This window comes from Lepidochelys olivacea (genome assembly GCF_965140295.1).
Source record: "Lepidochelys olivacea isolate rLepOli2 genome assembly, chromosome: 15".
NCBI lineage: Eukaryota > Metazoa > Chordata > Testudines > Cheloniidae > Lepidochelys > Lepidochelys olivacea.
The window spans coordinates 32,119,289-32,135,978 of NC_140425.1; the positions used below are offsets into that span (position 1 = coordinate 32,119,289).

The following is a 16,690-nucleotide window of genomic DNA, read 5'->3' on the forward strand; positions in this document are numbered from 1 at the left end:
TATAGCGAGCAGATCGAGGGACGTGATCGTCCCCCTCTATTTGACATTGGTGAGGCCTCATCTGGAGTACTGTGTCCAGTTTTGGGCCCCACACTACAAGAAGGATGTGGATAAATTGGAGAGAGTCCAGCGAAGGGCAACAAAAATGATTAGGGGTCTGGAACACATGAGTTATGAGGAGAGGCTGAGGGAGCTGGGATTGTTTAGTCTGCAGAAGAGAAGAATGAGGGGGGATTTGATAGCTGCTTTCAACTACCTGAAAGGGGGTTCCAAAGAGGATGGCTCTAGACTGTTCTCAATGGTAGCAGATGACAGAACGAGGAGTAATGGTCTCAAGTTGCAGTGGGGGAGGTTTAGATTGGATATTAGGAAAAACTTTTTCATGAGGAGGGTGGTGAAACACTGGAATGCGTTGCCTAGGGAGGTGGTGGAATCTCCTTCCTTAGAAGTTTTTAAGGTCAGGCTTGACAAAGTCCTGGCTGGGATGATTTAATTGGGGATGGGTCCTGCTTTTGAGCAGGGGGTTGGACTAGATGACCTCCTGAGGTCCCTTCCAACCCTGATATTCTATGATTCTCTGATTCTATGAGTGCCTAACTCCCCTTGACATCAGTTGAGGTGCCTGTCTGCCTCCAACGGAGCTGGGCCTTAGCTTCTGGGCCTGAGTTCCCTGGGTGTAGCCTAGGGATCATAGCACTGAACTGGGCCCCCCGGGGTAGGTGCGGACAGGTGGTGAGGCACAGAGGATGCGCTAATAGGGTCACCGCCTGCCTGTCTTTTGGCTGGTTGGTTTATGGATTTGCCAGTTGCCAGAAAAATAATTCAATCTGCCGGGTGTTTTTGGAAGACTTGCAGGATTATCCCCATAGAGGGGGGTAGCCGCCCTTAACAGTTCCCGTGTCCGGCTAATGATGCCGCAGTGTCCCGGCTTCCGCAGCAAGGGAATGTTCCCCATCTGCTCTGGGCTCCCACCCTAGATACCAGCGGGGGCTGCTGCCTGCGGGGCCGGGGCGGGGTTTTTTGCATGTCCAAGGCGGTAACCCTGGGCGCTAGGCAGCGGCAGACTAAGTGCTCTGGGCTACTCAGGGGACCCTGACTTGGTGCTCCCCCCCGGCCCCTTCCTCTCCTGGAGCCGGGGCTCTGCCAGCGCCTGGGGTGGGCGTTTTGAGGGGCTGGGGGCTCAGGCAGACGCGCCCCGCCGGCTCCGGAGAGCCCCGCCCGCCGGTCGCTGGAAGTGGGCGGCGTTGCCCTGCCCAGCCCGGCTGCTGCCCGGCTCCTTCCCTCCCTCCCTCCCTCCCGCGGGCTGCGGCAGAGGCGCCGGCGCCCGGCGGAGGAGCAGGACCATGGCCGCGGCTCCGGCGGGTAGGACGGGGCGGCCGGGCGGGGGGGTCCGGGCGGCGCGGCCGGGCTGCGCCGGGGCCACTAACGCGCCTCTCCCCGCTTTCCCCACAGAGGCGGAGACCCGGCAGCGGCTCCTGCGCACCGTCAAGAAGGAGGTGGGTGCTGCGGCCGGGCCCCGCGCTGCTGGAGCCAGGGGTTCCCGCGGGGGGTGGCGCCAGATGTGCGGGGGGGGGGTGCGCCCGCCAGGTGTCTGTGCGCATCTGGATTAACCAGTGCCGGCGTTTTTGGGGGGAGGCTCCCGAAGGTTTTTTTTTTGGGGGGGGAGGGGGGCTGCACATCTGGAGCGTGACGTCCGGGGGAAGACTAGGGGATGCTCCAGATGTTGCTGTTTCAGGGGGCGCCCTGGGGGTCAGCACGCCGGGGTGCCCGTCGAACGGCTCTCTTTGGGGGCGGGGTGGGGGGGTAGGGCTGTGCTCCCCCCCCCCCCCCGCATCTTGTTTGTTGGTTTTGTTTGTGATTGCTGCAAGGTTGTAAGTCATGGTGGCTGCGCTCTGAACGCGGCCCCATCGCCTCTCCAGCCCACTGAGCGGGGGGGGGGGGTGATTTGGGGAATTGCAGGGCTGGGGTTTATCTGGGGTGCAGGGTCGTTTTGATGAGCAAATCCCCCCCGCCAACACCCCCCACTCCAGGGGGTAATGCTGGGATCTGCTTTTGATCTGTTGCGACCATTGCTAATAACTACCTCCCAGCAGCTCGGTCCCTGGGGCCCTGCCAGCAGAGATTGTGTAATTACTAGCAGCCCTTAGGAACTGATTAGTTACACAGCCAAAAAACCGACAGTCCCAAACTCACCCCTGAGGCTTTACTGGCCTGGGCTGCACTGTGCATCCGATGAAGTGAGCTGTAGCTCAGGAAAGCTTATGCTCGAATAAATTGGTTAGTCTCTAAGGTGCCACAAGTCCCCCTTTTCTTTTTGCAAATACAGACTAACACGGCTGTTACTCTGAAACCTAAAGGAGAGAGTGGCTCCAATCCTGGGAGGCTGCATAAGCTCCCCCATGAGTCCCATCGCCTGAATTGCTGGACTCTTCAATGACCTGCACTGAAGGGATTCAGCAGAGCCGGGGGAGAGGGGCTTTTCATTGCTCCCAGAGGGGCTTCAGCAGGGGATATCCCCTTCTTGCTCACAGCCACTGCCTCATTTTATAGCCAGGGCTGTCCCTGCTGGGGCATGCACAGGTCTCTGGTTTTCTGACATGATTTTGCAGGAGAGTAGTTTGGAACATGAACACATCACTTTGGCTGGTTAAAAGATACAAGTTAAGCCTGACTGGATTAATGGCATTTTGAAAGCTGGCTGCATGGTCACTCGCACCTGTTACTGAGAGGGTGTCATTGGCTGTGTTGACACAAAAGAGCATAATATTGTCAGGGGAAGGGTCAGACATTCCCTGAAGGACTCTCAGACCTGATTTTTATAGCTGTCTACAGGTCATGGAGGGGCAGCAGGACCTAGTAGTTAGTGGGAACCGGGACTCTTGGGTCCTAGTTGGTTCTCTGACCCACCATGTGACCTTGTAGAGTTGCCTCAGGTCTCTCTGTGTCTCACTTTCACTGTCTCTTAGGGATGTTATGAGGTTCCATTAACTAATATTAGTTCTTCAGGCGCAGGGTTCAGGGTACTGTATTAGGTGCAGGGTACTGTACAAATGTGAAGCGTTATTTCAATTTAAAACCCCTGAAGGATATTGTCCTTGCTTGTACTGTGGTAGCATCTAGGACTCCAGCCATGGACCAGGAGCCCCGGGCAGTAGGCACTGTACACACACAGAACAAACAGATGGCCCCTGCCCCAGACAGCTTCCAGTCTAAGTGCTGTTAGCCATTAAAGGCCTTGCTTTGGTAATACACGGTTACGTTTCCAGGGGCTGCTTGGGGATACAGCTGCGTTAGTAGGCTTCCTGGAGCTGAACTGCCAGGAGGTGCTTTGAAAGTTTGTCCCTTGTCTCACTTGGACTCACCTGCGTGAGAGAATGCCAGGGAAAGCATTCGCTCTGTCTCTCTAGGTCACTCGGCGTTTTGTGGAGTCTCAGAAGTGATAGCCGTTTGTGCAAGCAGAGCCTGTGACCGTAGGACCCCGGTTCATCTGTCTCAATCCTGTATTTTTCCTTCTTTTCTGGGTTTTAGTCAGCTCCTTTGGGAAAGGTCACAGACCCAGTATTTACTGTGCTTAAGAACTGAGGCATAGCAGTGTCCTTTGGGGCTGCAGGATTCTGGGCTTGGCCCTAGTCCCAGGCCACCTCCTCACGTCACCTCCTTGCCAGAGATGGCTTTTTAGTTTTCATCTTAACAGTTGTTTCGTGGTCTGTGAAGTGCAGCCCTCCTTCCTAGAGTCCGCCAGCTGCTTTGGAGCCCCCTAGAGGAATGTATATCGCACAGACCATGCATGGACCCTTCCTCTTGTATTTTGCCAGTGTGGTACTTGCAGAGAGGAGCAGAATCCTTTGTATTTATTTTCTAAAATTGCACACGTAAGTATGGTAGGTCACTGCGAGGCAATATTCATGGCTCATGGGATCATATTAAAAACCCCCTACCAAAAATACAGTCTAATCAGAGCATATTAACGGATATAGCTGTATCCAGTTTGAGCCTGTGTCATCTTCCGTGTTTCTGGCTGAGTGCTGGGTTGGTGAGCATTGCAAGGGGGGTGTGCTTGCAGTCTTAACCCATTCTGAAACTGGTGGTACAAATTCCTTTGTTCTGTGTCACGTAAATATGTTTTTGCTGCTGGCAATGCGACTCCCCTAAGGTCGCCCCCTTGCTGCCGTGTGGGACAGCACCCTGTTTGCCCCTGTGCCAGGAATGACTCTAATTGTCCCTGTTCTCTGCCTGACTGCTCCCTTGGTGTAAATCAGCCGGGTGTTAAAATGTTTGAGAATCCTGATCTCAGCACTTCTGAGCTGCTCACAAGAAGGCTCGCATGTGCATATTTGTGCTAGATGAGTGTGTGCGCCCATAAGATGGGACTGCTAGGGGGCTAATTTTAGGCCTGTCTGGCTTGATGGTCTCCCTTTTAACACATCTTGAATAGTCTCTGTTCACTAACCCAGTCTTGTGCTGCCTGTGTGTGCCTCGTGCAGGATTTTTCATCCTCTCACTTTGAAATCTTTTCCCCAGTGTGGGTAAGCATTCCGAGCCCCATTTTACAGAGAGGAAACCTGAGGCCTAGAGAAAGGAAGGGATTATGCAGGGAGTGAGTGGCCCAGCCAAGAACAGAATTGAGGTCTCTCGACATCTTGCCCCCATGCTCTACCCACTAGACATGCTGTGTTTTATAAGGTAAGCAAGACACGTGGTTTGAAAACTGAAAAGATTATTTTCATCAAAATTGACACGTGGTTGAGTAGCCGAACAACAAACCAACCAGTTTGTGCCCTTCCACAGCTTGACGCTTGTTGTGATGGGTGTGGTGGAAAGAAATACTTCTTGTTGCCTTGACAACTGCTGTTACACTGGAAGAAGGGTATGACAGTTATTTAACATCTGAAATAAAATTGACCCCTCGTAATTACAGTCCTTCTGTGACCCCGCCTGAATTGGGATGAACAGAAAGCAGACGCAGAACGAGGAAGCAGCCTCTGAAAGGTCTGATGTGGTAAAGGCAGGGGTGGTGATAGCAAAGAAGATGAGTAATACTCAGTGACCTGATGAAATAAGTTTAAACAGGGTTAAATAGGCATGATCTTCAGGTCTGGGAATCTATTCTATGTTGGTTCGGATCCTGCCCTTGTCACTGTAGTATTGAGGGCCTTCCGGTTGTGTCTCAAACGACGAGCCGTGTGGTTCATTCTCTCCCTAGGGAAGGGAGTTGTTTTTTTGTGTTTTGAAGTGTGCACGTTGTTCTGCATGTGCGAGAGAAGGCAGGTTGAAGAAATGTGGCCTGCACTCGGGGTAGAAGATGGTAAGGTTTGGGATGGTCCTTAGTTCCCCGCGGGAGTTTATGCCACAGCCTGGGATTAGAGCTTTCTTTGGGGCCATTCTGTTGCACAGATGAGCAGCCACGTCCTGCAGCATTTCAATAGGTCCAGGTAAATTCAACCAAAGAGGAAGCCTGTATCAAAGGAGAGAGGGGAAGAGGAGGTGGGAAAAAAAAGACACTGTGGCCAAGTGAAATAGCTCCAGTCACCCCAAACTGGATACATGAATGTCAGCATATGGCATAGTCTGATATTTGCTTTTCATTTAACAGGCCTAGTGCATGACTGTAATATCCCTGTTTAGTGTATTTGTGTGACAGAAACACTGCAGAATTTCCTCCCATTCACCTACACTGGATTGTAAAACATTTGGTTTTTCTTTTTAATGCTTTGCATGGGATTTTTTGGCAGTACCTGAGCATCCCAAGCTCAGCGTCCGAATGCATGGTGTCTGTGTGTTCAGAACACACAGTGCTATTGGCAAAGGCTTGGGGCCTGGTCCGACTCGCAGCATCCGATGAAGTGAGCTGTAGCTCACGAAAGCTCATGCTCAAATAAATTGGTTAGTCTCTAAGGTACCACAAATACTCCTTTTCTTTTTAGTGAAGTCACTGGAGGTCTGGCACTAAGCCCCTGATTCAGCAAGATGTGGTCAGACCTTGCTGAGCCCAGGAGCTGCATTTCTCCTTCCACTTTTTATCCATTAGAAGTAAGAAAAATATTTGAGAAAATAAGAGTCTCTGGGTTATGCAGCTAATCATTTGGTGACGTTCCGGATAGTTAAAACAGGTGACTCCTAGGCATTTTTGTCTGGCGCAGCACTGCCCTCTCTTCTGTCTCCTCTACTCATTGGATCTACTTCATATTTTTTTAACTCAATCTTTCTTTTCTGAATTGATTTAACCCTTTTGCGTCAAGCCAGAAGACTACAGCAGTTCCCCATGGATAGCAGCACTGCAGGCCTTTATTGCACCCCTAAGACTTTCTGCTTTAGCACAAATGCTAACTTTTGTTCCGCTGAATCAGGACTGAGGTCTTGTCTACTCTGAGCGTTTTCGCCTCCGATGTGGCTGATCTGGTGCAGACGGCTAGCGTAGATGAGTCATTTGAAACAAGGTAAATCCATGCTGATGAAAGCCGTAGTTTATACTGGCGCCCCCTAGGGGTTTGCAGTGGTGCAGCTGCATGGGCATCTGAAACCCCAGGGTAGACAAGGCCTGACGAGCTCAAGCAGATGGATAGGTGACACAAATCATTTGAAAATCTCTTGCATTAACTATCGAACGCAGTGCACTTCCCATTGCAGCCTCTGTGCTTGGGTGCCATACTGCAGAATGTTGCTGTTGTGTGTGAATTGTTTTTTAAGAAGTTGTCCATGAGAGCTGCACATTCAGGAAAACAGTATGTGGCCTAAAGTGTTTTTTTTTTTTTTTTGCTCTTATTGTCCCTTTTGTCAGATGTTTTGGGACCAAGTGGATGGAAATAAGTCAAGTTAATTCTGAAAGCTGCACACGGTTCCTGCTGTGCTGTCAAGTCACAGGTTATTGTCAAAATGAAAAATATTTGGTTCTGAATCACTAAGAAGTGTTCAGCTTGCAGGGAGGTTTCAGTTTTTCAGTAAATACCTGGAAAACTTCAACAAAAGCAGAAGTGCTCTTGCAGAAACTTCCACTTAATTGAAAAGGCATTTTTTATTTCAAATGTTCAGTTTTTTTTCTTTTGCTCAGCTGTAAGTAGTAGCATTGCAGATAAGCACACATTGGAAAGTCAGCATTACACTTGAAAGAACATGAGATATGTAGGGCCCAGTTCTTCACCACCCTGCACCTTGTTTTGTCACCTACACTGGGGCACATTGTAAAATGCTAGCAGATCAAAATGGTAGCATTTTACATTCGCTCTGTCCTGTTGCAAAGTAAAAGGCAAATGGGAGTCAGGCGGGGTGTTGGAACTCGGGGTGCTGGGGGTACAGCAGCACACCCTGGCTTAGAGTAGTAATAACAACCAAATACATGGTTTCCACTTTCAGCACCCTCACTGTAAAAATTGTTCCAGCAGCCATGGAGTCAAGCCCACAATGTACCTAGGAGCTAGTTACATGAACAGTCCTAGCATGTGAAATAACTGGATGAAACAGGAAAATCAACTCTCTAATTGTTGTATTTATGCATCTGTTGAGACTTTGCTTTTTTGACTTGCCACTCAGCAAATAGACATTTTAAAACGTTTTATCAATAAACAGTTGATTTCCCTGTATTGTACACTGTGCTGCCTAGTTTTAGATTTGTAATTGGCCACACCCAGTTGCATTAACAATGTTTTATAGTCCTATCCATTAGATGTTCTCTTTTGCTTGTTCTCTGATAGCTTGAATGAGTTCTGCTATAGATTTTCTGTAATGCCACCCTGGGTTAGACGGCCAGAAATCAATCTCTCTTCCTCCCAGCTCCTACCTATATTTCTTTGGCGTACAAGCCTTGTTGTTGAGTTTGCAGCTAAGTTATGCAAAATAGTCAGCAATATCAATGTTTGCACAGCCTGTGTCTGTATTCTTGGGCCGTGTGCACCAATCCTTCTGAAATATTGACGGGCTTGGGCCAATGTGAACTCTCATTTCTGGATTGTTAGGATATTGTGTGTTTCATTTAGAATTATTGGGATCTCCTGGGGAATCAGAGTGTTTGAGCATTAATTATTGTTAAGGCAGAAACAAATGCTGTGTTTCTGCAGCTGTTAGGACTGTTCAGACATAACCAGGGTGAGACTGAAATGCTGTAAGTTGATAACGAAAGTTATTGATTCTAAAGGGACGTTTGGAAGTCTCCCCACTACACATACAAGTCATTTTAAATGTGCCTCCATCAGACGTAGACAAAAGGCCTTAATATACAGTTTCTTGGGCTGCCTGCATTGATCTCTGCTGAAAACAGTATTTCTAATCACTAGAGACCATTTTCTGTCTGGCTGAAGATGAAAGCACTTGCTTACAGCCGCTTTCTCAGACTCCAGCAATCCTGGGGGAAAACTTTCATACCAAACCCAATTTCCTTCCCTCCTCCTTTTCCGTGTGCCCTTTGATAGCGTTTCAGGAAGATCTCTGCTTCAATTAAGACTTCCTCTTCCCCTCTCAGCCCAGCCTCGATTTGGGGCAGCCAAGAAGTCATCCTCCTATGCTTGTGGCATCAGTCGGTTGCCGTGGAAATGCTTGCCTTGTCACAAATTCAGCATTGTGGCTTCAAAGCAAGACAGGCCGGGCAGGCGCCCTAGCCAGCGGCGTCCGTATTTGGCAAACGTGGAGCTCATGAGACAACCGAATCAAAACAAGTGTCCGTGCTACGTTCGTGTTCTTTATTTCCATGGTGCCAGTCGACTTCCCTGAGACCGGGCTACAGCCCAGGAATCAAGCATTCGAAAGTCAAGAAATGACCAGAGTTCAGCATCTTTCACTTGGTATTGCCAAAACAACACCAACATCCACGCAGGCAAGTTTGCATTTAATGTCGAAAACAGGCACAGAGCCTACCACACATGTGCCTTCTGCGCAAATTACGTGTTGCAAGTGGGAACCATGGGCTGAGTTCATGCTTGGTGTGAGCAGGTGTTACTCCCTTGTCAAACTCGGATCTGGTGTAAATAGGTGCAGTTCCATTGCTATCAGTGGGTTTGCATCGGATTACTCCAGCTCTGAACCTATCTACAGGACTCGGGAATATCTATACCGAGTGTGCATGTGTGTGTGTAAGAGAGGCAGTTGCCAGCTAATTGCCACATTAAAAGTTGTGTTTCGGCTATATATTTTGACTTAAGATATTTCCCTAATGAAATCTAACTAGCAATATGTCCAGGTCATGTGAAGTGCTTGTCGGCTGGTATAAAAATCTGCAAATGCCTTGTGTGTCCCATGTGTCACGCACACATTTAAATGCCAAGGTTGACGTTAATACAATGGTAAGGAGGGGGAAAAGGGGACAAAAAACAACCAAGCGCTCAGGAGTCAGGAAATTCCAGAGTCATATAGGCAGGCTGAGACCTGGAGTAATCCGGTGGAAACCCATGGATAGCAATGAAATTTATATTGCAGCAGCAGGAAGTGTTATGCTGTGTTCAATAAGTGGCTTGATTATTCAATAAATAATTAATAAACACTTCTGGAAAAGCCAGAGGTCTGAGTCAATAGGATTGAAATCGATGGTTCATTGACTACAAGAATATGGAGCAGCTGACCATCTCTCAATGGAAATGTGGTCAAACAGTCTGGTGCACTGAGTGCAGGGCAAGGATGGGTCTCTGCCCATGGAGATGGGACTGCTGGATTCATTATACAGAGTGGATGGAAGTCACTGTTCCCATCTAAAGCCAGAGTGCCCTTTGGCAGTTCAGTGTTCAGGAGTTCAGTGAGTTTAGTAACTCCACTGAAATCCGTGGGCTGGAGTCCCTGCTGGCAAAAGTGTCTGTAATGGAGTTGTGCCTAGCAATGAGTGAATTGGACCGTTTGTCTGGGGCAGTGATGGGTCCTGGGCTGGTGTGATTCACTCCAGCTCCTGGGCAGGCCTTGGGGAGGAGCGTCTGTGCCGGTATTTTTGGCTCGCTGGCTCTGCATTATTTCCTCTGATTTGGAGCATTTCTTGCGTCTGATAACTTGGACAATTACTGTTACAATTGCTTTTAAAAATTAATTTTAAGTAGTCCTTCAATAGAACATCTACAGCAGTGAGCTGGGGCAAGGGGCTATTTAACTTGATAGATGACGCCTTTTCAAAGTATAGGAGGACTTGTGGCACCTTAGAGACTAACCGATTTATTTGAGCATAAGCTTTTGTGAGCTACAGTTCGCTTCATCGGATGCTGTAGCTCACGAAAGCTTATGCTCAAATAAATTGGTTAGTCTCTAAGGTGCCACAAGTACTCCTTTTCTTTTTGCGAATACAGACTAATATGGTTGCTACTCTGAAACCTTTTCAGAGTATGTTATCTCTTAATCTGTGTTGCCAGCTCTTGGGATTTTACTGTGAAGTCCTCATTCCTTGAGTCATGTGATTGACATTCTCACATAATTCGCTTTTTTAAAAAAATCTTTTCTTTCATTCTTTGTTTGTGCAGAAAATCAGAACCCTGAAGGCTGATAAAAAGAACGAAACACTTTTTTTAATAATCAAAAAATTTTTCTGGGGTCTGACTCGGGAGTTTTGATTGCTTGGGTTGGCAGTGCTGTTTTCTCTCTCTACATTTGGTCTTCAGTGCTTCTCTTTCAAAGAAACTTGAAAGCTTCCTTGTCACTGGAGCAAGAGAAAAATTAATGACAGCAATGACTGTTCCCACTGACGTAGCTGCTGTAGCTAACCCAGAATATTTATTCTGCAGCATCTTGCTTCTGTTAATATGCTCTTGGGTTGGATGTTTGAATACTCCCTTATCAGCGAAACACACTTGTCAATGTGTCATTGAGGATATTGAAATTACAGACAACATATGGAAGGATTTATTTGTTTGTTAAGTATAATGCAGAGAGGATGGGCCCAAATCTGATCTCGCTGATGTAAATCTGGAGTAACAGTTCTTTCTTCAGTGGTTTTGCGCTGATGTAACTGAAAGTAAAATTTGTACCTATGTGTCCATGTTTGTTTGTTTGTTTGTTTTAAATAACAGATTCGTGTGAGAGCCTGGGAACTACCCATCCGGTGTACACTTCAAATGTAATACTCAAGCCAGTCTGAGGCAGTGAGAGCAAACAACTTCTTAGTTATGCTGAGAGAGCATGTGAAGGTTAGACACACAGGGCCAGAGTCTCTGCTTGGTTTCAGCAGAGCTATGCTGATTTCCTCCAGCTGAGAATCTGGTCCAATGAACCACTGCTTTCTCTTGTACCAGTCCAAATCTGCAGTAAGTCTGTTGAACTGGGTATGTGGATACTTCGGGTTTACCCTAGCATGCCTGGGGGCAGCATTTTGCCTACTGACTCAATGTACTAGTGTACATGTGCTAATGGCAATCATTTCCTAGTCTCTGGAGTGCACATGCTAGTGATAACTCTCTAGTTTCAGGTTGTCCATAAAGTGGTTCTTGCAGGTATCCCAGTGACTACACCAAAGTTTGCTGGGAACAGTTCACTGGTGACCCTGTGGAAATGTTGAACAGAGTCCATGCAGTCTCCGGGTAGAGATGGTGTGTGTGCTCTGGGGCTGGCAGCGTTCTAACAGATCGAGCACGTATTCATTAGGCTATTTATTTAATGGTCAGCTAGTAAACTCTAAAGCTGATAAGTGGGAGACTTTGGCTGCAGCTTGCAGGGTGTTTGAGAGATCTGCTTGGCACCTGCCCTTGGAATAATCAGACTGTTCATTGCTGGAAAGAATATGAACGTGTTGTAAAGAACACCCACATCTTGATACTGTGAACGTTATAAAGAAGGCAGATAAAACAGGATGTTGTGGTTCTGTTTTCTAAAGGAGCCAGATTAACAGCTCCGCTGCCTTTGTCTCCTCAGTGTAAAAGCAAATCTAGCGCTCGTGAAAGATGTTGGATTGACAGCCCTGTAGAGCCTGAAGTCCTGCATTGGCCCGGGGCACAGGCACAGCATGGTGCTGTGCTGTGAACGCCGCCTGTCACCCACAGTGGCTCACGGTTGCCTTGTACTCCCCTGTCTGTCTGTCCATTTGATGTCCCTCAGGTTGTCAGCTTCTGGGGGAATGGGATGTCTCTTGTTCTGTGTCTGGACCTTCACAAAGAATGTAGAAGGAAAGACGTTACCTCTGGTTTCGGAGCACCCAGAATGTGTTTCAGAGATGTAGACAGTTACATCTGTTAAAGTAACAAGGTGAAAGCCAGGAGAGATTTCAGCTTTCTGAATCCAGTGACCAGTTCAATAAATGGACATTTTCAAATGAGAGTGTTGCTAGGGCTCTGTCTAATTAGGGTGCAGGTGTCTTACCAGCATGGCGTCTATACCTGGGGTAATAAAAAAACCAGGCTTGCAGCATTATCACTGAGAAATGCGAGTTAGATGACCTGCATTACCGCCAATTGAACTGCGCTGCTGCTGATCTAATTTCCAATTCTTTCTAGGGTAGACATGCCCACAGTTGCTTTCATTTGGCCTCTGTCTCCCTGAAGATTCCTTAGCTTCTTATGGTACATGGAATCCTAACCTAATGCCATCGTAGGGAGAAATGCTGCATTCCTGCCACTGGACCATCTCTTATAGATTTTAATTGGCGCTTTTGCTGTGAAAGGAATAAGGCCTCAATTCAGCAAAGCATTTAAACGTGCTTAAAATTCAGCATGTCCTTATGTCTCATCTTAAGGGCTCTGCTGAATCAAGACTTGAATGAGGACTGCAAGGTTGGGCCCACCATGCTCAAATTGTAGGCACCAAAGCTGGCAGTTAAAATGTCTCAAGGAAGAACTCATTAAATATATGATCAAAACCACGTGAAACAAAGATTGCAGTGGAAGTGAGAGTAAATACTTGCGTATAAAAGAACCCGAAACGTAAACATACAAAAACAAACCGAAGTTTAAAGCAGCTACTTGCCATATTTGCTATGGGCACAGACTTCAGGCTTTAAATGTTGTTGGAAAAAGGAACATAAAGACTTTTTCTTGTTACAGTAAAGAATGGGGATTGACACTCTTTGGGTTGTTAACCCCATTTCAGCTGCCAAAACGCCAGGGATAAGGCTATTTGTATTAATGTGGTAGGAAATATGAGAGAGGCAGGGGCCATTAAAGCAGAGGGCGAGTATGAATGATATGAAAGGGGAAATCAGAATCCGCAGCCACCTGAAACATGAACCAAGGAAGACCGTTTGAAAGGAATGTGATGTTCAGATTTAATGGGAAATGAAAGTCGCTGTCTCCCTCGTGAGAAGGGAGCAGAGAAAATCTGAATGCAGGCTTCTAGTAGAAATGGTGGGGCTCAGATAAATGACATTTCTGTGCTGAAAAGTTAATGGGTCTTAACTTTATTAAAAATCTTGTTTCAGAAGCTGGATGGTCCTGGGAGTTTGCTAGAAAACTAGGTTCAAATATTGGTTTCAGTGTCCAGTGAACATTAGATTGCTTTTCCTGGAATCCCGCTCGGTGCATATCCCAAAACTAGTTGGTCCCAATTGGCCCTCCGCTCTGGAAGGGGCGGCAGGTCAAGACTGAGGAGCAGCAGCGGAGAGCTGTGTGCGGAGTAGCAGCAGTGTGGCAGAGCAGGGTTGTGGTGTGCCGGCCTAGCTATGCCTGGTATAGAACTGGGCTGGTTATGGGGTGCTGCAGATCAGAAATGAGGTGTGCAGGCAGCTGAGTGGGAACGCATGCCTAGAATTTTGCAGCCCTATTCATGGCTTCAGGCCAGCACTACTAGATCTTGACACTCGTGAATATTAAATTCGCTCACAAACTAAAGGAAAAAAGTGGGATATTTATTAAATGAGACTTTATTCCCTTTCATTCCCATTTAAAACAGAGTGACTCAGCAAGTGCAGGGTATAATCATTGCTGTGGAAATCTTCGTTGGTTGGGCTTTCCCATCATTTCTGCTTGTGAGCAACCCCTGGGGGTGTGTTGCATTAGCAAACCTGTGGTTATGTAAGGCACGAACGTTATCGCTGACCAGGTTGTGTCAGCCTGCCATGCACTGGAGATGGCACTGAAAGGCGACTTTCCTGATTACCTTTTTTTCCGGCTAGGTCTGGGCAGTTAGAAACAGGAGCCCCAGACACGTTCAGACAATGGGCTTGGAATAAAAGTTAGAATAAACCTTCCACAACTGCAAAATTGGAATAATTCTGAACAGTGATTCTAGATTTCAAACAGACATCTGGCTTCCTTCTGATATTCTTCAGTATCTCCCTTATTTGATACAGTACAGCGCTGTTCCTACGGATTTTATCCTAGTGGCAAGGGCATTGGACTGGGGGTTGGGAGACCAGGACCCGATTCCCTGCTCAGCACTGACCTGCCGTGTGGCCTTAGGCAAATCGCTTTCCCTCTCTTTGCTTCTCTTTCCTGCCCACTCTTGTCAGACTCATCTGGTTGGGTTGTTCCTTGCTGCATGGCTGGGTAGCCCTGCCATCTCCAGGGGCCTCTGGGCTGCTCCGTTACAAATCAGAGAAGATGCTTTGTGCTGTGATGGGAAGTGACGCTGGGGCACAGAGATGCTAGAAGGCGGTTTTGGATAGCAGGGAGCCGAGGAGGAGGCTGGTGTAGCTTTGTAATAGGGCCTCCCAGAGTTCAGTTATGTTGCACTCCCTGGTCCGTGATAGCCCTTTGTGCCCTACGCCTCTGGAGAGCTCGTCTTTGGGGACCTGCCTGGCTGCCAGTTTGCTAATAGTAAGCAGACGGCTGCAGCCATCAGTGGTTATATTTAGCATCACGCAGTGTAACCTGGCTGACCAGAAGGTCCGATGAGAGGCTTCTGAGCTTGTCCCCTCCCGTCGTTCTGGCCGTCTTAGAGCGTGAGGAGGATCTGACCTTCTCTCTCTTCCAAGGAGACGCCATCGCTCGGTTTGCATCCCAGTGCCCTCTGGTTCTGGGTTACGGCAGCAGTGGAGATGGCCTCTGCTGAGCTGCAGTCGCACTCTCAGATGATCATCCCGCAGCCCTGTGCCCAGAGCGCACACAGGCTTCGCCACTGAACGTCTTCCAGCTGGGAGTCTCCAGGGAGCTGATGGGAGTTAAGCACCCGACTTCGGCTCCTGTGAGACGCCGAGCTGAGGCTCTTCAGGAGATTATCTCCGCTGCATGGGCCTCATCTTGCTGCTCTTACTCTGGAGGTCAGTGGGCTGAGGAAGGGCTGCAGAGCTTGTGTCAAGGTTCCTCCCCCACTCTGAACGCTAGGGTACAGATGTGGGGACCTGCATGAAAACCTCCTAAGCTTATCTTTACCAGCTTAGGTCAAAAAGTTCCCCAAGGTACAAAATATTCCACCCTTTGTCCTTGGATTGGCCGCTACCACCACCAAACAAATACTGGTTACTGGGGAAGAGCTGTTTGGAAACGTCTTTCCCCCCAAATACTTCCCAAAACCTTGCACCCCACTTCCTGGACAAGGTTTGGTAAAAAGCCTCACCAATTTGCCTAGGTGACTACAGACCCAGACCCTTGGATCTTAAGAACAATGAACAATCCTCCCAACACTTACACTCCCCCCTTTCCTGGGAAATGTTGGATAAAAAGCCTCACCAATTTGCATAGGTGACCACAGACCCAAACCCTTGGATCTGAGAACAATGAAAAAGCATTCAGTTTTCTTACAAGAAGACTTTTAATAGAAATAGGAGTAAGTAGAAGTAAAGAAATCCCCTCTGTAAAATCAGGATAGTAGATACCTTACAGGGTAATTAGATTCAAAACATAGAGAATCCCTCTAGGCAAAACCTTAAGTTACAAAAAAGGATACACAGACAGAAATAGTTATTCTATTCAGCACAATTCTTTTCTCAGCCATTTAAAGAGATCATAATCTAACACATACCTAGCTAGATTACTTACTAAAAGTTCTAAGACTCTATTCCTGGTCTATCCCCGGCAAAGGCAGCATAAAGAAAAACCCACAGACCCTTTGTTTCTCTCCCTCCTCCCAGCTTTTGAAAGTATCTTGTCTCCTCATTGGTCATTTTGGTCAGGTGCCAGCGAGGTTACCTTTAGCTTCTTAAGCCTTTACAGGTGAGAGGAGTTTTCCTCTGGCCAGGAGGGATTTTAAAGGGATTTACCCTTCCCTTTATATTTATGACAGCTTGGCTGTGTGTGTGCACACAGGTCCTGCTAGCGGGCGATCCACACCTGCACCCCTTGAGCCTCATCCACTGGACCCTTTGTGGCTGGACCACAGGTATCTCTGAGCCATTACAGCGTTGGCTAGGAATGGTATCTTGGCATCCTAACTACAGTGGTCATCACAGCTTTCTTCCATGAGATGGTGGTGGTCTGCCGGACCAAGTGGGGCAAAACTGCATCATCAATGTGCTCCCGCTGCAAATGCCAAACCAGAGGCCAGTTTTTAAAAATCTGGTCCAGTGTGCACACCGCTCTGGGGTGATAGATAACCAGCCATAGCCATGGCAAAGCTGCAGAGAGAGCCTCCTTTTATAACAGCATTCTAGTATTACACAACCTAGGTGGAGATACTATACGGTGGGTGAAAAACTGTTCCCAGAGAGTAGTTATCAGTGGTTCAGTCATGCTGGACGGATATAACAAGTGGGGTCCTGCAGGGATCAGTTCTGGGTCCGGTTCTGTTCAATATCTTCATCAATGATTTAGATAATGGCATATAGAGTACACTTATAAAGTTTGCGGACGATACCAAGCTGGGAGAGGTTGCAAGTGCTTTGGAGGATAGGATTAAAATTCAAAATGATCTGGACAAACTGGAGAAATGG

The 16,690-nt window shown here is 47.7% G+C and overlaps 1 protein-coding gene across 1 annotated transcript in view; it reads left to right on the forward strand.

Annotated features, from left to right (window-relative positions):
* The first annotated feature begins 1,303 nt into the window (after positions 1-1,303).
* The window catches only part of SGSM1 (small G protein signaling modulator 1), an 80,261-nt gene continuing 64,874 nt past the window's right edge, over positions 1,304-16,690 (forward strand). Inside the window, exons 1-2 of the mRNA XM_084649554.1 lie at positions 1,304-1,362; positions 1,453-1,496. Of these exons, the coding sequence (XP_084505680.1) occupies positions 1,344-1,362; positions 1,453-1,496 (63 nt within the window). The 5' untranslated portion in view covers positions 1,304-1,343. The remainder of the gene's footprint in view (positions 1,363-1,452; positions 1,497-16,690) is intronic.